The sequence below is a fragment of the Sturnira hondurensis genome, unplaced genomic scaffold (assembly GCF_014824575.4).
Source record: "Sturnira hondurensis isolate 20B ecotype Veracruz unplaced genomic scaffold, ASM1482457v3 Scaffold0005220, whole genome shotgun sequence".
Classification (NCBI taxonomy): Eukaryota; Metazoa; Chordata; class Mammalia; order Chiroptera; family Phyllostomidae; genus Sturnira; species Sturnira hondurensis.
In genome coordinates, this window is record NW_028077851.1 from 8,457,226 (window position 1) to 8,484,018 (window position 26,793).

The 26,793-nt window shown below is 37.7% G+C and overlaps 1 protein-coding gene across 2 annotated transcripts in view; it reads left to right on the forward strand.

Moving 5' to 3' along the window:
• GLRA2 (glycine receptor alpha 2) overlaps positions 1-26,793 on the forward strand; it is a 175,049-nt gene that overhangs the window by 27,433 nt on the left and 120,823 nt on the right. The window contains exons 3-4 of one of the 2 annotated variants that reach the window (XM_037046333.1): positions 13,879-13,946; positions 21,969-22,192. In XM_037046333.1, coding sequence (XP_036902228.1) covers positions 13,879-13,946; positions 21,969-22,192 — 292 coding nt within the window. Of the gene's footprint in view, positions 1-13,715; positions 13,784-13,878; positions 13,947-21,968; positions 22,193-26,793 lie in introns of both variants that reach the window. The other variant, XM_037046332.1, reaches the window with a different exon arrangement.

A 26,793-nucleotide genomic window follows, 5' to 3' on the forward strand; every position in this document is an offset into this window, starting at 1 on the left:
ATAAGAAAAGTAGCAGTTCACCTCTATTAGAAAAAGGCTTGACAAAAATATCTCCTCCAGGATGCTTGGTTGGGTCCACACTTTCCATTTCATTGGACATTTTTTGCAGAATGACTCAAGGGCTTTTCAGCAAATTGTCCTGAATTTTTCTTGTACTGTATTTAGTCCCTCAATTCACTCTCATTATAAATGCTAATTAGAAGACCAAGAATGTGCCAGACACATCCTGGATACTCAGTAATTGTTTGTTGATATAATTACTGACTAAGGATTTATGAAAGATGGAAATGCACAGAATTCAGCAAATACTTGCAAAGAAGAAGCAAATTAAATTTTCTAATGAACAAGCCCAACAAAGGAATATCAACTCAATACTGCCATGTTTTTACCTAAAGTATGTTTATGTATTTTCTAAATCTACATTCTTGTTGAATTATATGAGACATGACTTTCTTCTGAGAAAGTCATATGACCCCAAATATTTTAATGTAATATTTAACATGATATTAACAATATAGCTGACCACAAGAATAATCTAAAGCTCATTTAATTATTATATAACATGTAATCCATATTAAATAACCTTTTCACTCATCCTGCCATTTTTACCTCCTTTTTATAAGTTAATGTTCTCAACCAAGGGTGATATTTTGTCCCCCCAGGGGACATTTGGTAATGTCTGGATGCATTTTTGGTTGTCACAATAGAGGCCATGGGAGGTGGGGAGCTACTGGTATCTAGTGAGTAGAGCCCAAAGAAGCTGCTCACCATCCCACAGTGCACAGGGCAAACTTCCACTACCAAGAATGATCCGGTCCTGAATGCCAATAGTCTCAAGGTTAAGAAATACTATTTTAAATAAAGAAGCTAGCAGCAAGTTTCTCAAGCCCATGATGCTACGTGGTTGTTCAGACACAAAGAATGTTTATGGAAGCAAGAAAGTTATAAAAGGTGGTTCGATCCCACTAAAGCATTCTATAGAGCTGAGAGCAAAACAGAATTATAGAGAGAAGGGAAAAGAAATGGGATGAGGTGGGCATCGTTTCAGTAATGATCAGTATAGAAAATGTTAGGAGATCTAACTTATAATCTCAACATTTCAGTTTACTTTATAATAAAACATGTTTAATGACACACCTTCTTCATAGACATATTTTGATAATCCAATGAACTTGTAATAATGATAGCAATACCACCACTATTACTATAAATGCACTATAATTTATTCAGAAACTATTTGGGCTTGCTGTACATCAATATTAATTCTCACAATTAGCATCAAGGTAAACAGCATTATTGTCATTCTACAGAAGAATGAACAGACTCAGAGAGTTTCAAGTTCACATGTGGTAATAGGCAGAGCTGGTGGCAAAGCCAAGACAGATTGGTAGTGCCCTAGGTCAAATGCATCTTTGAATAGTGTGTCCCATGTCCAGGTTTTCTCAGGACAGTCCTGGTTTATGCCTGGTGCTCCCGTATAATTATTAATAGCACCCACTTGCTCTCATAAAAGTGATTCTCCTATGTGAGGTGAAGGCCTCTGCACTACTCCTTCTCTTTAAGTCATGAAGAAATCCATAGCATGCAAAGACAGAAATGTGACAGCATTCTCAAAGCCCTCTGATATAGATATCAGCTGTGTACATCTGTCCATTCACTCATCCTTGTGCAAGAGCAATTGACAACTGGCAGCCATTAGTAGGAAGGACTCATAGAGCCGGCCAAGGGTTCTCTGTGTTTAAGGTACCTTTGGTGCTAATTAATCTCTTTGGCAAGTTCACCACTTTGTCAACATAGCTGGTCCAAAGCAAATGGCTGGCTGGACAATGTCACCAGGCTTCAGGAATCAGTAAATGCCCAATTTTTTAAATTTTCTGAATATTTTAGTCCTTGCACAGGCCTGGAGGTCAGCAACCAAACTGAATGTTGTAGGACTGGTAACACCATTCTGACCTTGTGTTGGGGAAGAAGAATCAATGATATATAATTCATTTGTGGTGAATTTTCAAGAAGATTAAAATAGTACAATGGGTTAGTTTGTGTATCTGTTTCTAATGATCACAATCATGACCTATTTCTTTATTCTTTATTCTTTCACATAGAATAAACATTCTTCATTCTTTCAGATTAGATGCCTCAAATCACCCCTCACAAGGGGAGTATCACCATGAAAAGCCATTCCCACCCTTTGCAGTCCTGCCATCCTCCAATGCTCTCTCTTTCATGGGAGTCAACGCCCTATGCAACACAGAAAGCCACCTTAAGAAACAAGTGCTTCCCCATTTTTAAATAGTAAGGCTCTGACCCTTAAGTACATATCTTCTTACTTACTCTATGTGTTTGACTTTCCCCCTTTACCTCTTGAGTTAATGGCAAGAATCTTTCTGCTAGACAAAAACCTTACACCAAAGGAATTTAATTTCTGTATAAACCAAGCACATATATTTAATATTCTGTTCCCATGCAAGGGCCCCATATGAAAGCAATTGTACTAGTTGAGGACATGTTAAATTATGTATGAGGAATAAAACGCAAAATGAAAATGCCATTCTTGTCTATTTGTGACAAAAGAGGAGAAAAATAACATTTTCATCTTGGAACTGAAAGAATGACCTCGGCTGTCATCTTTTACCTTAAAATGGAGTTGGAAAATAACATTAACTGAGACAAAACTAATGAATAGTGACTAGTTGTCTTTGTATTATACAAGATCTCCTACTTTCCCCTAATGCTTATTTGTTAAATCTTTGCTGCAGCCTTAAATTAAATTGTTTTCAGCTTTTGAGGTATAATATATATATATATATATATATATATATATATATAATTGAGATACAATTATATCTCAAAAGCTGAAAACAATTTAATATATATATATGCACATATATATATGTATATAATGTAAGTTTTAGGTGTACAATGTGTTGATTAGTATACTTATATATCGCAAAATGATTACCACCATAGTTTTAATATAGCAAAATGATTACCACAGTAACACCTCCATCACGTCCCACAGTTATAATTTCTTTTCATGGTGAGAATATTTAAGATCTACTCACTCAGCAGCTTTCTAGTACATAATATAGCAGTGTTAACTACCATCACTATAACTTACTCTTCTAATAACTGGAAGTTTATACGCCTTTGACCAACATTCCCCTCACTCCCCACCACTCTCTGTTTCTTCCAGTTTGGCTTTTGTAGATTCCAGAAATAAGTGTTATCATGCAATATTTGTCTGTGATGCTTACATTTCAGTTGAATCCATCGTGAAACTTTAAAAAATAATATGTATTGTTAACTTTGAAGCTTTAATATATGCATATATGTGTGTATATATATATGCTTATTTTTTTAAAGTTTCACCATTTTTTAAATTTTTTTAAAGATTGTATTCATTTACTTTTAGGGAGGGGACGAGAGGGAGAAAGGGAGGGAGAGAAACATCAATAAGTGGTTGCCTCTTGAGCGCCCCCTACTTGGGACCTGGCCCACAACCCAGGCATGTGCCCTGACTGGGAATCCAACTGGTGATGCTTTGGTTCACAGGCTGGCACTCAATCCACTCAGCCACACCAGCCAGGGATATATATATATGAGCATATATATATATGCTTATTTTAAAAGTCACTATAAATAATAGATAAAATATTCATTATCATGGTAGAAGTTATAGAAATTGGTGCAGGCTTTAAATATGCAAGATACTGAATGTTCTGCCCTGGCTTGTGTACCTTGGTTGGTTCAGCGTTGTCCCACAAGGCCAAGGGTCACTGGTTCAATTCCTAATCAGGTCGCATGCCTTAGCTGTGGGCTAGGTCCCAAGTTGGGGCGTGTGCAAGGGGCAACCAATAGATGTTTCTCACATCAGTGTTTCTCTCCCTCTCCTTCTCCCTCCCTTCCCCTCTCTCTCTAAAAATAATAATAATCTCTTATAAAAAGATACTGAATGCTCTCACCATCGATTCATTTTATGAGCAATGACTGAGTGAAATATGTTAAATATTTATTGTGTACATTCTTTGGCCTGGTCCCATTTCACTTACATACTGCTCCCTACCTCTTGTGATAACACAGTGATCAGATTCAAACTTGATGGTGTTCACTTGGGCCCACTATAGTACATCTGGCCCAAATGACATCATTTAACACCCAACCTTTCTACTAAAGTGTATTTTGTTCATGCCACAAAGCATAATATCAAAACTCACTGTAGATGGTCCACTATCCTCCTCCATGTCCATGGCTGGCCCTCACTTCCAGGTATGGAAAGATCATGGAATCCTACAACAATTTTGGTGTTCTCTGACCTCCTACTCTGAGAGTCAACAGCAGGGCTGGGCAAATTTTGTCCACAGGCCAAATGTAGTCCACCATCTGTTCTGTGAATAAATTCTCACTGGAACACACTCATTTGTTTGCATGCCATCTATGGCTCTTTTCTCTACAAAGACAGAATTGGGTAGCTGTGACAGAGAACTTGTGGCCCTTTATGAAAAATGCTGCTGACCCATCATTTAGGGCACTGGCTTTTTAAGAGAACACATCCAGGAATCAATACATTTGTCACATCTGATTCCTAGCAAAGCTTTTTATTTACATCCCAGAATTACACATCTATACTATGAGATCATTACATAAATTTAATCTTAGACAAATAAATCAGAAAGGTTAAACTGATCTTTACTGATTCTTTGCTCCTCTTCCATTACTTCTCACCTATCTCACAGCCTTCAATAAAACATTCCTTCCTTGGCAGGAGCACAGGGTTTTATAATAACCCTATAATTGCCTTCAGTCATAGTCATAGTTCCATTATTATCATCTAACAAATTTATTTTCCAACAAGAATGTGTTCATTACATTAATAATGTAGATCGGCATTTTCAAAACCATGTTTTGCAGAATGCTTACCACCTTTGTAATGTGCTCCATGAAAAGGATGGTCTATTAAAAAATCTCTTACAGTCAAATAAATTAGGGAAAAACAACACATACTATGTTCTCCCCCTCAGGAGCACCATAATCCACATAAGTGTATTAAAGTTTGGGGGAGGAGAAGGTTGACATCAACAAAATAGAGGAGGCAGCTCTCAGCTCTTGTTTCCCCCACAGAAACATCAAACAGTAAGTACATGCTGTCAGAACTCACTTGGTTAGAACTCTGGAAAATAGTCAAAAGCTTATGGTAGTCAAGAGACTACTGAATCAAGAGAAAGCCAATTTCACAATGATAGGAAAGTTTTGAGGTGTTTTTCTTGCCCTTGTCCCGCCTTCTCTCAGCAGTGGTTTCAGTTTTGAATCAGTGACAGCCTACATTCACAGTATGAAACCCTGGTCCTCGGTTCTGAAGAGGGCAGAAAAACACCTATTCACAAATTTTGTTTGTCTATTCTAACATGTCTGTGCTACCAGAAGGACTGATGTAAGGCACTTGTGTTAGCTTGCTCAGGCTGCCATAAGAATTGCCACAGACTGGGTAGCTTAAATAACAGAAATTTACTTTCTCATGGTTCTGGAGACTAGAAGTCCAAGATCCAAGTGTCAGATCCATTCCACCTGAAAACTATCTCCCTGACTTGCAGATTGCCACCTTTCCTTTTATTACTTTTTAAGAGATATTTAAATTGATTTTAGAGAGAGAAGAAGAAAGAAAGAGAGAGGAACATCGATATAAGAGAGAAACACTGACTGGCTGCCTTCCACGGGCACCCAACTGGGGATCAATCCCGCAACCTATGTACATGGCCTGACCGGGAATCAAACCCCTGTCCCTTTGATGTATGGGATGACTGACCCACCTGGCCAGGACAGCTTGCTACCTCTTCACTGTGTCCTCACATGGTCTTCCCCTTGGGCACACATATCCCTGGTGTTTCTTTTCTTCTCTCCTTGTAAGAAAACCATTTGTATTAGATTAGAGCCTACCCCCATGAGCTCATTTAGTCCGAGTTACCTCTTTAAAAACCTTCTTTCCAAATATTGGTTACATTTTGAGTTGGTGGGGCTTAGGACTTCAGTATATGAATTTGGGGGACACAATTCAGCCCATTACAGTGCTCATCTCTGTTTCACCTAACTTAAAACTCAGGATGGAAAAGCAGTAGGTATTGATCAGAAACACTGCAAAAAAAAAAAAAAAACCCTACTAAAAACCTTCATAAGCCTGGGGCAAAAGACTACAGTTGAAATATACAATAGACCATCTAAATCCTGAGAGAAAAAGCTGAGGAGAGTTTCTTAGGGAAATGAGGTAATTCAAAATCAGTCATGTATGTAGGGATATTTAGAAAGGGATATTCATTCTCAAGGCAAGAGGCATGCATGCTACGAAAATATCTGAGCGGGTCCTAGGATTTCATCTTACGGTGATCCCTAGGTAAGTTTAAGCCTGGCTAAGTATTGAAGGAATGCCCCAGCACAGAGATGATCAGAAAACACTTGGAAAGGTGTGCTTTGTGTATTTAGTTTGTTCATTGATATTTTAGCTCTTGGTGTTTAAGAAAATCTCTGTGTAAACCCTAGCTCAACACAAGGTGAAGAACACAGACTACAGTGGCCACACATAAGAAGGACTATATAGTCTTTGCAAAAATAGTTTGGGAAAGTCACTAAAGAGATGTCCTCCTATAGCCTTCAACAATCAAAACACATCCAGCAAACTCTGGGGAAGAGGAAGAATCTGATTTCCAGAGTTAACACATTATAATATCCAACTATCCAATTATTAACAAAATTCATGAACATACAAAGAGACAGAAAAGTATGTCCCATTCTAAGGAAGCAAATAAATGGACAGAAATCATACCTGAGGAAGCCCAGATATTAAATTTACTAGACAAAGCCTTTGAAACAACTGTCTTAAATGTACTTAAAGATATAAAGGAAAACAAGGACAAAGAATGAAAGGAAATCAGTAATGTATGACTAAAATAAGAATATCAACAAAGAGATAGAAATTATCTAAAAGAACACAAAAGAAATTCTGGCACTGAAAATTATAATAACAGAAATGGAAAATTCCCTAGATTTGAGTAGACAGAAGAATCAGGGAACTTGAAGATGAGACAATTGAGTTATTAAGTCTGGAGAACATAAACCAAAAGGATAAAGAAAGCTAAGCAGAGCCTAAAGGATCAATGCTATGCCATCAAACAGACCATCATACCCATTCTGGGAGTCCTGGAAACAGGAGAGAGAAAGAGGTGGAAAGAATATTTGAACAGAATATTTGCAGACATAATTGCTTCCCAAATTTGATTAAATCCATAAATCTACAAATCCAATAACATCAATGAACTCCAATTAGGAAAACCCAAGGAGGTTCACACTGAGAATCTTTATAATCAAACATTTGAAACCCAATGACAATGAGAGAATGTTTAAAACAGTAAGAGAAAACCAACTCGTTACTCACATAGGATAACCAATAAGATCATTAGTTGATTTCTCAGTAGAAACCTTGAAAGTCAGATAGCAGTGGGGTATATTTAAAGTGCTAAAAATTTGTTTTGAAAAAATTTTTTAAAAACCTATAACCAAGAGTTTATATCCAGCAAAGTTGTCTTTCACAAATGAAGGAGAAATTAAGACATTCCCAGGTGCATAAAGCTGACAGAGTTCACTACAACTAGACCTTCCCTACAAGAAATGATAAAAGGAGTCCTTGATGTTGAAATAAAAGTGTGCTAGACAGTAACTCAAAGCCCAAGAAAGAAATAAAGATCTCTGGTAAAAGTAAGTACATTGGCAAATATAAAAACAGTATTATTGTAGTTTTGGTTTATAACTCCACTTTTTATCTCCTACAGAATATAAAAGACAAATACATTTAAAAATTTATTTATCTATGCTATCAAGTACACAATGGAAAAATATATAATTTGTAAAGCCAACATAATGAGAGAAAACTAGCGATTTAGGAGTGGAGTTCCTGTATGTAGTTGGACTTATCAATTCAAAGTAGATTGTTACCAAGTTAGGGTAAATGTACATTTAAATTACATTAAATGTAATCCCCATGGGAAGTACAAAGAAGATAAAGTATACGATAAAGGAAATTATGAAGAATCAAAATGGTTCACTGCAAAAAAATCAACTAAAGAAAAAAGGGGTAGTGATAGAGAAAATGAGAGACAAAAAAGTTGTAAAATATACAAGAGATCAAATACCAAATGGGAGAAGTAAGTCATTCTTCATCAGCAATTACTTTAAATGCGAATGCACTGAGCTCCCTGATCAAAAGGCAGAGATGAAAAGAATGGATAAAACAAACTACAATTTAACTATATGCTATCCTAGAGAGACTCGATTTAGATCCAAAGACACAAGCAGAGTGACAGTGAAAGGATAGAAACATATATTCTATATACGTAAATAGTAACCAAAAGAGAGCTGAGGTGGCTATACTAACATGGGACAAAATAGACTTGAAGTCAAAATTTCTTAAAAGATCAATTAGCTGTCTCTAGCCAGGTACAATCACAGACTTTCCAGAGAGAAATGGTTGAACAATTAATCTGACAGATTATGCTTTCTGTAATCCTTTGCTATGTCTGTGCCTATGTCTTTGTATCTGTCTTCAACACAAGCCAGGGCAGATGAATGTATACTATGGGTCAATCACCCACATTAACTGAAGAAGCAAACCTGATAGTATGTGTCTACTTTTCAATAAAGAAAAATATTTAAAGGCAGAAATCTCTTAAAAGAGACAAAGAATGATATTATATTATTGATAAAGTGGTCAAATCATCAAGATGATATAATAATTCTAAAAATATATATATCAAACAACAAAGATCCAAAATATATGAAGCAAATTTTGACAGAATTGATGAGAGAAATAATACTACTACAATAATAGCTGAAAACTTTAATACACCATTTTCAATAATGAATAGGACATCTATAGAGATCATTAAGAAAAAAGAGGGCATGAACAATACTATAAATCAATCAGATCTAACAAACCTTATACAGAATGTTCAGCCCAATAATAGAAAAATACACATTCTCCTCAAGTGCATGTGGAACATTCTCCAGGATAAGCCATATATTGGACTGCAAGACAAATCTTAACAAATTTTAAAAGATTAAAATAAAAATATCTTTTCCAAGCATAGTAGAAAGAAGCTAAAAATCAACAATAAACAGAAAATCCAAATATTTGGAAATCAGCACACTGTTAAATAACAAATAGGTCAAAGAAGAAATTACAAGTGAATCAGAGATGAATAAAAACAAAAATACAGCACACCAAAACTTATAGGATGCAGTAAATGCAGTGTTCAGAGCAAAATGTAAACTGTAAATGTCTGAATTAGAAAAGAAGAAAGATCTCAAGTCAATAAACTAATATTACAAGTTGAGTCACTAGTAAAAAAGAGAAAACTAACCCTGAAATCCTCAGAGGAAGTAAATAATAAAGGTTAGAGCATAGAAACACAGGAAGAAAATAGAAAAGTAATGAAATAATCAACAAAACCAAAAGTTGATTCTTTTACTTATTTATTTATGTATTTATTTTTTAAATTTTTATTTATTTTATTTTTAGAGAGGTGAAGGGAGGAGAAAAAGAGGGAGAGAAACATCAATGTGTGGTTGCCTCTTAAGTGCCCCCACTGGGGACCTGGCCTGCAATCCAGGCAATATGCCCTGACTGGGAATCAAACCAGCAATTCTTTGGTTCACAGGCCGGCACTCTATCCACTGAACCACACAAGCCAGGACTGATTCTTTTAAAAGATGAAAAAATTACAAACCTTTAGCTAGACTGAGAGAGAAAAAAGAAGATTCAATTAAAATCAGGAATGAAAGTGGAGCCATTACTACTGATCTTACAGAAATAAAGAGAATTATAAAAGAAGATTATAAACAAATTAGATAATCTAGATGAAATAAACAAATACCTAGAAACATACAAATTACCTAAACTGATGAAAGATTCAATAGGAAATTTTAACAGACCTGGAGCAAGTAAAGAGTTTGAATGAGTAATCAAAAACCTTGGAACAAAGAAAAATTCAGGACCCAAGGGCTTCACTGGTGAATTCTTCCAAACATTAAAATAAAAATTACCACAAATCTTTCTCAAACTTTTCCAAGAAGTAAAAGAGGAAAGAATTTCCTAAGTCATTCTATGAGGCCAACATTACTCTGATATCAAAGCCAGACCAAGACACCACAAGAAAACAAAATAACAGGCCAATATCCTTTATAAATGTAGATACAGAAGTCTTAAACAAAATGTTAGCAAAACAAATCCAACATCATAGTAAAAATATCATACACCGTGACCAACTGGAATTTATCCCAAGAATACAAAGGTGGTTCAATATAATAAAATCAAAGTAATGCACAATAATAATAGAATGGATGAAAGAAAACACATGATTATCTCAATAGAGGCAGAAAAATAGTCCTCAAAGTCTAATCCCCTTTCAAAATAGAGAAAAGAAAACTACTCAGGAAAACTAGGAATAGAAGGAGACTTCTTCAACATGGTAAAGAGCATTTATGAAAGACTCACAGCTCATAGCATGATCCAACTATGCCATCTGTAGACAGCATACTCAATGGTAAGAGTAAATGTTTTCTCCCTAAGATCAGAAACAAGATAAGTATGCCTGCTTTTACTACTATTATTCAACAGTGTTATTGGAAGTATTATCCAGAGCAATTAGACAAGAAAATCAAAAAGCATCCAAATTTGAAAGGAAGAAGTAACACTATATTTGCAGATGACATGGCCCTCTACATTGAAAACCCCAAATAATCCAAGAGAAAACTACTAGAGCTAATACACAAATTTAGGAAAATTGAAGCATACAAAATCAACACATAAAAATCAGTTGTGTTTCTGCACAACTATAATGAACAATCTGAAAAAGAGATTAAGAAAAATTCCATTTATAATAACATCTACAAGAATAAAATACCTAAGAATAAATTAAACCAAAGAGGTGAAAGATTTGTAGCTTCTATCATTAGGGTAATTCTATTGACCTCAGACACTTTACCCCTGTAGTTAAAAAAAAAAAAGTGTCCCTAACATTATGCAATTTCTGCCTTTTACAAACTCTGTGACCACCGTTGTGTCTCATTTTCCTTATCTATAAGGTGGAAGGCGTGGTAGCACCTAACTACTGAAGAATGAAATAAAATACTGGCATGCAGTAAAGTTTTCATATTTCAGCTTGTATTTATGTGCATGTGCTAATACCTCATCAAAAAAACTTACTTTTTTCTCTTGGCTTTACATCTAAATGCAAACGAACCTTGAGACAATGCCCAAGATTGAAGAGGCAAAATGTAAAGAATAATATTATCCCAGAAATGTACAAACCAATGGAAAATACCATGGTTGGTGGTTCAGAAAGGAGACAAGATACTGTGTAATGAATGCAGTGCAGCAAAATGGTTGAAAGTTTAGCTTTTGGGGATCACAATGATGAGACATTGAGTTTCTGCTTTTCTAAGCACTGTGGCAGGAGTTTTAAACAAGTTACTTAACCTCTCTAACTCCCAGTTCCCTCATTTGAAAACATTTACTGGAGCAGTAAAAATATTCCTCTTTTGTAAGGATTAAAGTAGATAATTTTTAATATGCTTAGTACAGTGCATCAATACATGGTAGCTTAAAAATATTTTGAGTTCTGCCCTGGCTGGTTTGGCTCAGTGGACTGAGAACCAGCCTGTGAACCAAAGGATCCCTGGTTCAATTCCCAGTCAGGGCACATGCCTGGGTTGTGGGCCTGGTCCCCCCAGTAGAGGGCACTCAAGAGGCAACCGCACATTGATGTTAAAAAACATATTTTGAGTTCCAACAATATACTCACACTGCCATTAACTGGGAAGGATAAAAATGAGTGTATGATGGTATGACCCAGCATTCTAGATGCATCCAAGTCAGTTGGGGAGGCCAGTCAAACAGAAACTGTATAGTACAAGACAATCTTCCTGCTAAGATGACATTTCCATTTTTCCTGTTTCTTTCCTCCATCATTCATTTTCTGTATATCTTACATATAAAAATTCACAAAAGTTTTCCATCCTGAATTGGACTATCTAAAAGAAGATATTTTATTATAAAGAGAACAAAAAACCAAACATACACAATTTCTCATAACTTGCCTCTACCTTGTATAAATTTTTCTTATTAGCAGGAAAAAATAGTGGTTATAGAATAGAATTTTATGGTCAAGAAAGAGACTCATTTCTGTTTTGCTTTGAGTAACCAAAAAAGACAACCAAAATCAAGCAGAGTAGGAAGCAACCATAGAGATGCCATCTTGGCAGATTCAGAAATAAGGGGAGTTACAGCACTTGAAGGCTGAAACATGTTTTGGCAATATGGTGGTGCCATGATGCCATGTCTGCAAACGTTTTTTAAATAAACACATTTATCAGAAAAGTTAGTTATACTAAAAAGAAAAAACAGCATAACACATTTCTTTTACTAAAACTCTTTACTCCTTCTTTCGCCAAAAGTCCTTCCCTGGGGCAGGACTGTGCAGCCCAAGTTTCCTTTCCTCACTTTGAGAACCTCACGTGGACTTGAAAAGTTTAAAGACATGGTGCTCACATACCACCACGGCATGTTCGTTTGTTTCACCACGAACTTTTGAGGGAAGGCCTAAGCCAAACTCCTCCTCATTCAGATCCTATCGGCTTGTTGGGTGCAGAGAGTCAATGGCTGTAGCTTGTACCAGGTTGCTGAGCCTTTTTTGAGTGGAGACAGGCAAATTTACCGGGGAAAGCAAAGGTGGTTTATGGTATATTCTTATCTCAGAAAACATCCGGGGGAAACTACAGGAAGGCAATGAACATATTCCCCAGCACAAGGTGAAACTGAAAATCATCAGAGAGTGATTTATCTGTTGTCAAAGAGCCAAGAATCTGTGGCCACACCTCCCTGAACACACCTGATCTCATCTGATCCTTGAAGCTAAGCAGAGTCTGGCCTAGTTAGTGGTTGAATGGAAGCCAAAGGGCAAGGGAAAAGACACCTAGTCCCTGGGTCTCTGGAGAAAAAAGAGGCTTTTTGTTAGAAGCACGTCTAGCGTTAATAACCCTTGCTTTACATTGTATTTACTGAGGCAACAATCTGGACATTAATTAACATCTCAGTGTTTTCTTCTTAAAATGAGCTAATTTTCTTTGTTTTTGTATTTCTGTACATCATTTTTCATTGGGGACGGGGTCATAAAGTTCTAGGGTAAATTCAGAGGTATGGAGAGAACCAAACTAGACCGATCTACTGATTTAAAGGGTGTTATACAAAAGGAGGCGAGTGTTCCTAAGCCCATCCACAGTTCAAACTTCAGCTCTATTTAAATTCATGACCAAGGCCATGTTATAACGATGGGTGCCCATTGTCGACACCCAAGTGTTGTTGAGCCTATGGTCAAAGAAATCCACCTACTCAAAAGGCTATTTTGATAGTGACTACTGACAATGAATTCAGTTGAATAGTCTTCAGCTTATATTTTCCAAGTCCAAAACTCCTCAGGGTAAGTTATCACTGCTTAACTGTCATTATTGGAAATACTAGTGGCAATATTATCACTGTAAGCCTCGGGGTAAAATGTATTTTTCGCAATCTCAGCATCATTTTCATTTTGTTTACATCTCTAGTCATTTGCACAGATGTTGAGGAAGCTGTATTTTTGCTTCAATGTCTATTGCAATATTCTTATTGCATTCTGCAGGTCCTCCAGTAAACGTTACTTGCAATATTTTTATCAACAGTTTTGGATCAGTCACAGAAACCACCATGGTAAGTGCTACAATGCCACTGGCAAGAGAAAAACTTGACTTGATCATGCCATGAACACAACCTGTCCAATTTTCTATTTATTGTTCAACTTGCAGGGCCTCCTGTAAATGTTACCTGCAACATATTTATCAACAGCTTTGGGTCAATAGCAGAAACTACAATGGTGAGTGGGAGTGAGCATTGAAGCCATGGTGTGAAGGAATGGGATGTGGGGTTAAAGAGCACCGCTGTACATTTGTGGGGCATTTACTGAGTGCCAATTTCCTAGTCCACCCACCTCGAGAGGGCAGTTATGTATACTTTAGCACTTTAGAAAGTCGTTAGTCAAGTGTTTGTTACTTACAATTCAATAATCTTTTATCCATCATGCCAGGGAAAGTTTGGGATCACTTGATGTTTGGTTAGATTTAGGTAAAAGTATCAGTAATAAGCATGGTGTACAGTGAAAGATGTTTAAATATTTGCATCTCCAGTGTTTCAGAAATATACATTTCAAAGTTTGGGAAATGTTTTTTATAGTCAGTCTTTTTCATATAATGTAGTCAAGCCTCATATATGCAACATTTAAGATACTGTACTTTGCAGTGTGTAATGCAAACTTTTTTGTCTGAAATTGTGAGGGAAAAATAAGGAGGCACATTATATATGGGTAATATGAATTCCATATCTATATAAATGTTTTTAATTCTTTTATTTATGCTTATGCATTCAAAGTGTAACTCTAGAAAACAATAACGACGTTTGTATGCAAAACAATACCCTGGAACACAATAATCTGTTTGCTTTCTAAACATAAAGAAGTAAACAATTGAATTAAAGATTAAAGTGAAAGATTTTCTTTTTTGAAAGTTGGGGCCAAAAGCATGGATGTGTAGTACACACTGCAAAATACAGCATATGCCAAGGGGCTGACTTCACACTAAACACACGCATTATTTTGTTGGCAATGGAAAGTAGCTCCAAGTCCATAGCAATTCCATCGTATTCATCACTTTTTTTTACAAAAACATAACATAAACGTAGAGCTATTAAAAGCTCACCACGATGTACGTGTAAACATGTTTCACCTACATGAAAAAGATTTTAGACACTATAAAAGTCACCTGGTCCCTGACAGGTGTCACAGTGATGATGCCACCTTGACAGAGCCTGTTAGACCAGGGGCCTTGCAGTCCTGAGCTAGATCGTGCACACTGCATTCTGGGTGAAATCTTTTCCTTGTCCCCATATGATTTATTTTCTGCCCTTAAGTCAGTTGGCTGGTCTTCATTTTCATGACTATTAAACTATACAGACATCTTACTGGATGAGATCAAAATAAAATACGGTTGAGCTTGACCAAGTCCTAGGATGGCTGGTGGCCGAGGACCACCCAAGGAATGAAATAATGAGCATAATGCCACTGGGATGTACAACATAGAGTTCCCCTGTTTTTATTGAGTTTTTCTTTCTTTATTTTTGTCAGGCTTTTAATTTAATCCACAAACAGTTCATCAGGGAACAGCATAGAGTTCCCTGTTTTTTTGTTAATTTTCTCTTTCAGGCTACTAGAATCATGTCTCACAAATTACTGTACTTTTTGGTATCCTCGATGCCAGAAAGAAATAATTTCTCTCTCACCATCCCTTTCCGTTGTCAAAATTAGGTGAAATGCAACCACGCTACCCATTGCAATATTACTCGGCACAGCACTGTCCAGAAATGAGGCTTCTGGAGCTTTGACAGAATGTAGACTATTTATAATTTTCCCCAAATAAGATAAGTCTTGATCGGGTTATTAAATGACTCATAAGAAAGGTGGAGATGAAAGAATAATGAAACTCTGAGGTTGGCATTCAGTTTCTGCCCCTTCTCTCTTGGTGTTATCCTGATAAATCTTCCAAGAGCCCAAATCACTGTCACCAGCTTTACACGATGGCATTCAATGACAATATTTGCACGACCTGATGCTGATTGCATTAATTAGTCTCTTAAGTTGCTTTGATTAAATTTCCTCATTGCATTTTCCCCTCAATCAGAAATGGAAATGTGCACCTTTTTGATGCTCATTAATGCAAGAAAAAGCTTAATCTTGAAGGAGATGAAAACGGAAACTGGGGATATCCTTCTTTTCCAGTGTCTTTAACAGCTACCAAAGGTGCTTAATAAATGGGCTGCTTCAGTGCTTCCTGGTCACTGACTAAGGTGCTCTGTGTCATGTTTCCTGGGAGGAAATGTGGAAATCATCGCTCAAGTGTAATATCAATCGCCTGTCCCTTCTGCTGTATGAGACACATTGAATTGCAGGGTCAGAAGAGTGATGTGTATTGTGGTTCTGTTTCTTAGTTCTTGGTGTAATGACAAACTTTATTTGGTGTTTTCAAAGTTCTTTTATTTTCTCCAATATGGATTTGTGTGAAGCTAAAGAATAGGTTTTGAAACTCTGTCATGCCTAAAGCAAAGAATAAATCCTCATACCACATAGGGTAGGGACTGGCAAATTTTCTTCTGTAAAAGGCCATTCTGTAAATATTCAAGACTTTGAGGGCCAGACAGTTTGTCGCAACTCAGTTCTGCCCTCTTGGCAAGAAAACAGTCATAAACAATACTAAGCAAAGAAGTATGGCTGTACTCCAAAAACATTCTAGTTACGAAAACAGGCTGTGTTCAAATTTGCCTCACAGGTCATAGGTTGCCAACCCAGGATCTAAGGCCACTCATATTTAAATATTCAGATGCTCAGAAAGATGTAAGAACTGCTATACCTTGAAAGGGTCTTATCTTCCCACATCCCTCAGGCCCTGCTCTAACTGATGTATCTACAGAGTATCATGACAGCCTGAGCTTCCTTTTGTAAAATCCTGAATTCTACCACCCATGAATTTGCCTGCCTTCATAAAATTCAGCTAAAACGATGGTCAAAAAAGTGAAACAGAACCAGATTCTTTCCTGAACCATCTTTAGTTGGAGTGAGAACATCGGCCCCATAGCTTTCAAGCACTGAAATGGATGCGGTCATTGAGGACGTTGATTAGGGCAATTTGGGGATCCTAGTTTTCCTTTCTCTAAATTTTCCATAATCAATTTTCCCAAGAATGTGTCAGAAGTTGGTGTTTCTAAACATGATTTTCCTCTCTTCCCATGTGCCACTCTCTCCTTACAACCCCAAGAGCACTATGGATAGGTTAGGTTTAGGTGTTTATTTGTTTCTAAACAAGAGGCAGTGATTATCTGTTTTAAGAATTCAGCATGACTTTCTTTGGGTGCTATCCAGTCTGCCCCTCTTATGTTTGGTGAATGAATGGCCATGCAATAATGGTTGGTACTTGCTGCCCACCCAGTACAGGCTTGCTTACAGACCCAATCTGGCCTCTAGCTCACTCACGTGGTATGTTAGAGTTTAGAGCTCTGTGCTCACAGGACAATATATTTGTGCTACTCTAAGGAACATTTGTATGGATCACCATGATGACATACATTATTCCAAAATACGTACTTTTGTTCATTAAAGCCACAGGGATCTGTTGATGGTCCTTGCTAATGGACCCCATTCAGAGTATTCAGTGGAACAAATTGTGTGTGTATGTGTGGTTCCAAAAGACTAGTAAGGGATGTATAATGAGACAGGTTAAATATTGTTTTTGGAATGTGAGTTTACCATTTCCTTTTCTTTCTTTCCCCATTTTCTTTAGCTGCTGATGGCAAGTGAATTTGCATGATGGGGAGTATATTTGCAACCCCCTCTTCCCTGATTTAAAGGCATAGTTTGGGAATAGCAGTCATGTCAGTAAAGGTCCAGAGTATCTGCGTGCTACCTGCATGCAACTCTCTTCCAGGGATAGGCCATTTCCTCAAAGCTTCCTAATGCTGCCTGGAAGGCTGTGGGTAGGTAAGAGTGTAATTTGGACCTGTGGGTGTTGGAACACCACCCATGCCACAGCATCGGATCTTGGCACCCTCCTCATTTAACACATTTGAAGAAGGGGAGAGCAAGATCTGAAAGTGTGCAAAATGTGTCCATTCAGCAAGCATCTTCAGAACAAGACCTCAGCTCCTCAAAACTCTGCCCCAGAGGATAAATTCCCCATGCTCTGCTGGTTACTGCTGCAGGGTACAGAGTTGTTTTATCTCTGATCTGAAATCACATTCCCAAGGAACTGGATACGAGATAGACAGCTCCTTAGAAGAACGCACACTGTGCTGTAACTGCTGAAGTGACACTATGGACTTCCTTTCATTCTACAGCTGCATAAGCAGTTCACATGGAGATGCTAACTTATCGGGAATAGCAGGTAGTTGCAATTCTTATTTCTGACTTTGAAAAGAAGAACTAACAATCTACCACATGCCTGGCATTTTGTTAAACTGAGATATAAGGTGACCTTAGCCTCTAAATTAACAACATGATGTTAAAGCCTGAATTCATCATAAAGTAACTGCTGTACCATAATTTCAAATTCAAGGCTAACTTCCTATAGCAAAGCTGGCACAGACTCCAGATGATGCAAACTGTACTGCTGTGCAGTCGGAGGTTAAAACCAAAGGGACACATAGGCACTGAGGGGAGTCAACAAAGCATACCCTAGTCTTTGGTGATATTATTACATGACTGGGTTAAAATGTATGCACATAAAACTAATAAGAGTAACAGTGAGGCTTAATAAGAGTATGAATAAGGCAGAGTGGTGATCTCTACCTACAGATGCCAGACTAAATATAATATTACAATTCAGTTTAAGGAAATTATGTTTGTGACATGGGCATACTATTAGAAGTTACCAGAATAAGTGAAACTTTAGAAATTCTCAATTTTATAGGAAATAACAGTATGGAATGAAGATGCTTGTATTGCCTGTGTTATGAATACAGCAAAGATTATATGACTTACACACACCTTTTGAAAAAATAAGATATGTGTGTATATACATATACACACATATACTATATATATATACATATATTCATATATATATTTTTAATTTGAACATTTGCATTACCTACCCCAATACACAGATAGTCAATCATAAGAAAACCAATTTTAATACTAGAAAATATTTGAAGTAGAATCTGTCTCTGGAGAGAGATGATAGTATAAAAGAAAATTCAGTCCGCATTTAAGCATATCTCTCAATATTTACTTCCTCCTTAATATCTTATTAACCCTAGGAACAAAATTAAAACAAAGAGAGGCTACAGAACAATATAACTACCTCCTGTGGTTTGGGATCTCATGAGAGAATAAACCTATCTGTAAACAAGTAGAGGTGAGGCACAGATAAATCACACGTGTCATTTTCTACCCTACACTGCATATGAGAGCAAACTGGAAAAATTACAGAGGCACAGCCACGGGAAGTCTTGTCTTTGGCTATCAACTTCTCTAGACCCTTGGGAGTCTGTTTCTATCCCCACAGGTTTTCAGGGTTGTTTGTATTTGAGAATAGTGTATGTCATCATAAACAAAATTATGGACAATTTAATTCCCATATATTATAAACAACAAACACTTCCAAAAGAGCTAATAAAGCCTTTGCTTTGTATCATTCCTGGAATTGTGGCATAAAATATATTTTCTCCTCTTAGTTTCCTATTTATCCTTGTTTACAAATAGGGGGATTAATTTTTTTTTTCAAATTAACTGTTAGACATTTAATGGTTCTACTGTAAAATGAGAGATTCAATGATCATTTTCAAGTTCTAATACTGAGAGAATCGATTTTATTATTTTCTCTATATATAAAATTCAAAATAAGAAAACCAGGAAACACTGGAGAATACTCGTGGGAAAGACTTTACGAATATGTACATTAGCCAGGAAAATTTATATTGAGATATTTTTAAAAGGTCAACTCTTTTCATAGTGTATGTCACTAATGTGATACTCTCTAGAGCCTATCAATATGCATCTTTAAATCATTCTCACATGCAAGGGAGGGTTGCAATGACTTCTCTTGGTGATTTTGCCACCCAATACTCTCCAGCCAGCTACTTATGGCCTCTCCCATGCTATGATTACTTCCTGGGGGCACCTTGTTGGCCTCCTCCCAGACTAAAATATCTAACCCATTCACTCCTGTTATTTCCAGCTGTCATTATGCTCCTGTACTTAGAGTTTCTCTACCTTCAGAATTGGTTACGGGATGAGGACCCTTTCTTTCCTACTTCCTGCTGAAGTAGAGAGGAAAAAAAGTTGTTATAGAAAACTGGTTCTCACTCTAAGGGAAATAAAAGGGGTATCCACCAAACAGTGGAGAAGCTGCATTTTCCCCCGCCTAAAAAAACCTTTAAAAAATCTCACAGTTGATGTATTGGGTCCATGCTTACATTGAATTATTATGTTTTCAACAGTCTTACTTTTGATTTTCCACAAATCACACCTTCTACTCTTTACTCATGTGTAACTCCAAAGCTTCCAGTAACTCTTATTGCCAAGGAAACAAAGACCTGGAAATCTCTTTCCAGTTACAACTTTCTGGTCCCTTTGGACAACTCCAAAGTACTCTATGAGGAAAACGCTGAGGTTTTGCCATTCCCTTGACTCATGCACTGCGGGTGGTATGCACACGGTGAACACAGAGGATGAGATGGCAGAAGGTCTGGGCCCGCAACAGCACCCTCTTCAGTCTGACAACTTGCTGTACAAGTCCTGGTATAATCTCCAGTAGAAGTCAGCTGATGACATTTCCCAAGTCAGAAAGTTCTTAGGTTGTACAGTTGAGACACTTAAGGATATGTTTTAAAACTATTTCAGCCTTTCCTAAAGAGCTGGGTTTGAGGACTGATTTTCAAAAGTTAGTAACTATTTGATTATTAGCATTCTTTAGGCCCCCTCCATTGGGCACTCTTTCCCAAAACTGCCACCTTCAAAATACTCTATCAGCCTGACCATCAGGATGGCTGTACTTGAAAGGATATCATGGGCATTTAGATCATTTAGTAATATATACAAGGATCTTGAATGAACCTCTTTTTCATATACACCAATATTTATAATGTAGTCATTTTTTTTCTTTTGGCCTTAAGGGTAATTGAGCAACATTGACCATCCTGAGGTGCTGCCCACGTTACCTGGTACAGTAACTAACCATCTTAATTTGGCTTGGAACTGAGTAGGTTCCCTGAATGTGGGACTTTGGGGCTAAAACCAGGAAGTTCTCTGGCAACCTAGGGCAAGTTGGTCACCATGAGAGGAATGGAAACAATTACCAAAAAATACAGGTGCCAAAGATACGGAAAAAGAGCAAATACAAGTAAAAAGGGTAAAGGGAAAAGAGTAAGAAAGAATGAGTATATGTCACCCTAAATGGCAGGAGTGAACAACCATCAGCTCTAGGCCATAGCCCCACTTGACTAGGAAATACTGTGGAGACCTCTGTTGGGGTCCAGTATATCAAGCAAAGAAACAGGTTTCGTGACCCTAAAGACCTCTGAGTAGAAATCTCCAGGAGAGCAGTCACTGCCCCAAGCTGATTCATTGGCCCAGAAGGAAATTCCCAGACCAAATGAGAATAATAGGGTGTACCTGAGGCTCCCACAGGGAGGACCACCTTTCTCAGAAGGTGCTCAGATTAGGAGAACATGAAAAAGATCTGTTCTGATGAAGCATCGAGCTGACTACTGTAGATACAACCCATTCAGAGAAATGATAAAATATTTAAGAATTTCAAAAGTAAGTAGCTGTGAGGGAATTACCTTATCAACATGAAGCATTTTAATATTTATATTTATGAATTTAAAAATATTACCCCATTATGTAAGAGTTTTATAATAAGATTTCCACTACTCAAAGCACAAAATAGGTTTGCTTCTATGCAGAGAATCTGAGCAGAATGAGGAAAGAGATTGTGTCATTTTTGATTTGGAAAATGAATCACCTTTATTTGACAATCTGTCATCACAGACTGACTTCTGTACTCATCATGATTTTTCCATAGCAAAATCAGCTTCAGTTGGTATTATTTCCTCCCAGAATGAATAATTTAAACATAAAAATTCAAACAAGTCAACCTGGTTTGGTTGAGTCTTCTTTTTTTCCTCCCCTCTGTTCCTACTCCTAACAGAACTGAGCGGTTCATTTTTGACTGAGGCATACACAGACTGGTTTACTCAGACACCACCAAATCAGGGAAGAGTGAAGGGAAAATGGAAACAAACCTCGTATGCCAGAATGGGTGATAGGTAACTCTTGTGCATGGCATTTCTGTAGGATTACCGAGTGAACATTTTTCTGAGACAACAGTGGAATGATTCACGGTTGGCGTATAGCGAGTATCCTGATGATTCCCTGGACCTGGACCCATCGATGCTGGACTCCATTTGGAAACCAGATTTGTTCTTTGCCAATGAGAAGGGTGCCAACTTCCATGATGTCACCACCGACAACAAACTGCTTCGGATTTCAAAAAATGGCAAAGTGCTTTACAGTATCAGGTAAGCTTCCTTTGGCTGCACCTGTTCACTTCTCCATTTTTCTCATGGACTAGAAATGCCTAATTCTGCATGGCAAGATGTATCTGAATATTTGGCTTTCGTGGTCTTTTGTTTAGCATTTGAATCTTAAAGCTGCTGAGGGTGCCAGAAATTACCATGGTCTCAGAAGTATGATTCTTTACATGGAGGGTTATCAGTGGGGAGAGGGAGGCAGGAGAATGGGGGAAAAGGTATAGGGAATAAGTAGCATAAGTGGGAGGTACAAAATAGACAGGGGGAGGGTAAGAATAGTATAGGAAATGGAGAAGCCAAAGAACTTGTATGTATAACCCATGGCCATGAAATAAGGGGGGAGATGCTGGAGGATGGAGGGGTGCAGGGTGGAAGGGGAGAAAGGGAAGAAAATTTGGGGATACCTGAAATAGCATAATCAACTAAATATACTTTATATATATATTTGGCAGGATGGTGGAGGGGTGATGGTACCATGTAAATACCCGCACAGATGTGTTTTTGATTGATTTGATAAAGGAAGTAGTGGCCCCTTAGTTCAATGACCATTGAACATAATGTACAAAGTCTCATTTCAAATAATTCTGCTATTTCATAACATTTAACACCCACCCACTCCACCACACATGCACGCAGAAATTCAACTACTCAGCACGGTAACTGACAGCATACTTTCCACTCACATTTTGCATGGAAAACTCATTCTAATTCCAGCTCTGTTTCTAACTGAACATGTGAACTTGATGTCTAAACTTTTCTTTGGCTTTAGCTTGGGATAGACAACTCCTAAGATTAATTTTTGCTTTTATATTCAAATATAATCTCCAGAATCTGTATCACCCCAGGCTCAAAATAATCTCTTTTCTGAATTCTAGTAACAGTTTCTCTGTGAAGCTATAAAGCTTTTATTCCTTCCTACATCATATTTTGGTTCTTTCCGTACATAAGATCATGGATTTTTGGAAGAAAACAAATCTAAAATCAAATCCACACTTCACCACTTCCTAAGTAACATAACTTATAATAACCCTGTTACCTTAATTATAAAATGGGAAATAGCATATTTATCTCTGACTATTCATGTGAGAATGGATGATGCAGAGCAAATACTTTTTTTGTAAAGGGCCCAATAGTAAGAATTTTATTTTTTAAAGATTTTATTTATTTTTAGAGGAAGAAAGGGAGAGAGAGAAACATCAATGTGTGGTTGCCTCTCATGAGTTCCCTGCTGGGAACTGGCCTGCAACCCAGGCATGTGCCCTGACTGGGAATCAAACCGGCAACCCTTTGGTTCACAGGCTGGCACTCAATCCACTGAGCCACATCAGTCAGGGCCAGATAGTAAGTATTTTAGCTTTGCAAGTCCGACTGCCTCAATTCTGTCACAACTACTCAACTGTGCCATTGTAGAACAAAAGCAGCCATGGACAATACTCAACAATTGGGTGTGGCTACACTTCAATGACACTTTATATATAAAAACAGGCAGTGGACTAGATGTGAGCCTTTTGCCATAGGTTGCCAACCCCTGAAATACAGTACATAAAAATGCTTCACAGTACATGACACAGAGGATATAACCAATACATAAAATAATGGCTGTCTGTATTTTAAAGTTAACATTGTTTCTAATAAGTAGGCTCTTCAAAGTCAAAATACTTGGATTTTGCATCTTTTGTAACCCCTCTCAAAGGCCCTAGGCCATACGTGGCAAGCACAAAGCCTGCGGGCCGAATCTGGCCCTCCACCTGGTTTTATCTGGCCTTCCACCTTGTTTTTACCTGGCAGCAGCACTGAGCTCCTCGCCCCCATTTAAGGAGTAGTTATGTTAATACAGTCCTAAAATTACATTTGGCCCCTTGAAGGCAACTGAGAGGCTGATGTAGCCCCCGGTGAAAATGAGTTTGACACCCCTGCGGCCTAAGCAATGTCTTACGAATTAGAGATATCTAATACATTGAATAAATATTGACATTTTAAAGCTCCTTTATAAAATTCTTCCTTTCTCTCCAATATTATTACCCCAAAACACTGGACAGCCAGTGTCTTTGCAAATTTCCCGGGTTTACAGAGTCACCACCGTTAAAACCTAGTAACTTCACAGCTTGCTGAAGGCTGGCAGCCCCGCTGTTTTATGGAACACAAGAGGCTGCTGATCTGCAAGAAGTAGCAAAGTCACTGCTTGCACAAAGAACCAGGAAATCCCCCTATTTTATTTTTAAGAACTGTTGCCTTTATTTTTATAAAAGTTCTTAAGGAAACAAAATATTTCATGCAGTGGTGTGTTTGATGTAAGATGCAGTATTGGGCACAACCCAAGTTGACGTGACCTGATGAAATGGGACATATGTAGAGCGTGGTACAGGGAAGGCGAGTTATAAAAAGCAGCGCAGGGCATCAGCTGCTCCAGCTAACCCTCTGGGCTTTGAGTGGCATTTGCTGTCGTGTATACCTGGCATCTTGCACTGCTGAAATAAAACCAGTTGTTTTCTCTTGTTCCATGAAGGCCTTTCTATTCTACAACCATGAAGATTGTAATGTTCCCTGCACCTACATCTGGAGGCAGTTCTCTCTCTGGTTCCAACTGTAGCATATTACAGGCTCCGAAACTCTCTTAACAATAGCTGTGCATTAAGTGGAGTTTATCCTGTGGTGGGCTGGGCTGGCTTTCCCTTCACTGTTGGCATTGCATGAAATTAGAGGGAGAGATCCTTGCGGTGGGAGAACTGGGCATGTCATCTTAGGGAAACACAGCTCTTGGCAGATTTGAACTGCAGGAACTTGATCATTTGCTCTGAAGGGTTTTCAGTGAGCCAGACACTATGTTGGGCCTAGAGATCCAGAGTGGAGTAAGATGTGGGACCTGTTCTGGAAGAGCTCCAGTCTGACATGGCAGGCAGACATCAGATAAATTAACTAACAGGAATAAACAGAAAACAAGGAAGAGAAGAGTGACTGTGACTTTCCAAATGAACTCTGTTACTCAAGTATTGTTAGAACTTGGGTGTTGGCACCCACATTACTATTTACTTGAGTCACTGGACTTAATATAACTAGAGGGTATGGAGTAATTAGTGCTAATATATGCCAAGTTGAATATGCCCAGGTCTAACACAAGTTTAAGGCCAAGTGGGCTATAGTTTCTGGTATGTGAAAGGTCAGAATCCTGGACAGTCCCTGCTGACATTCCATTAGGAAGGACCTTCCCTCTACTCTCAGGTTTACAATGCATATACAGTGGATAGGAAATCCACTGGCCTAAATTCATACTAAGCTGTAAAGGGCTGATACAAAAACTTCTTTCTGATAGTACCGTTGATGTTCATGAAGAATAGTGAGAACCAGCACGTTGGATGCCTAAGAGGAGAAATCCAATATGATAAAGAGAGTCAAGAAAGATACAAGGAAGAGGTACAACAGAAGTACCAAATATAAACTCATGAATTGCCTCCATCCTACACATTTAAATAATTTCTTAAACACTGGTATACATTAAAATATTCCATGGTGCTATTTTATACTTGCATATTCCTGAAACCTAAAGCAAATGGATAAGAGTATTCCACCCAGGAACAATTCCATGCTTTCTTAGCTTCATAGGAGCAGAGGTAGAATTAACTCTGCATGGAAATCAAAGCCCAAGGGTTTAATGGCCAGACACAACAGTCTGTTGACTTCATAACAAGCAAGAGCAAGCTTTATATAACTTTTTTTCCCAAAAGGCAGCAGTTTTAAAAAAAGGGGACAGTTGATCAGAACCCTATGAGAGTCCTACAGATTCTATCCACTCCTCTTCTGGGTTCTCCTTTAACATTCATTCCCTTACTATGTTTGATCTTACACTCTGTTTTAAAGTCTTTCTTGACCCATCCCATTAAGTATTGGTCATCCCTGACCAAAGTGTAAACGAGGTCACACATCTTGATTTTTATACTGTCCTCAGAGACAAATTCTAAATTCATGTTAGTTAAAAAAATCTGAGTCCATGAGGGAATAATGAGGTGAGCCTCGAATCTAGTACATATCATTGCTCGGACAATATTTATTGAATTGAATACAATAAACCATAGAAGTCAGGGCATCATGGTGTGTGGTATGCAATATGAAAGAAAAAAGAGAAGGGGAGTATTTTTTGGAAAAAAAGCAACTTGTCTCACATGTCCCCAATGTCTTTGCTAATATTTGGGCTTCCTTTACTTCCCATTGCTTCTGAGAATTTTCAGCCAGACTTCTGACTTTTATAGATGCATAAGAGTTTTTAATGTGAAGGCTTTACCTTGCAAAATATCTCATCTAACACCTTTGTTTTACCAATGAGGAAGTGACTTCTTTGAGAAATGAGGAGAGCTAAAGTAAAGGGAGCCTATACATAGGAAATCTAGGGCAAGAAGCAATTTCTGTTTCAGTGCTGTCATCTCCTACCCCACATCAGTCCTATATTGACTTCAACTTGCGTCTTCAGCTCAAGTCCAAAGACAAAAACAGATACAATTCCAAAGACACGTCATTTTGGAACCAACTTTTGGGGGCTTAGTTTTTAAAGGCTTATTGGAGGAAGGAGGTAAGATTTAGGATGAGAACATAGAGTA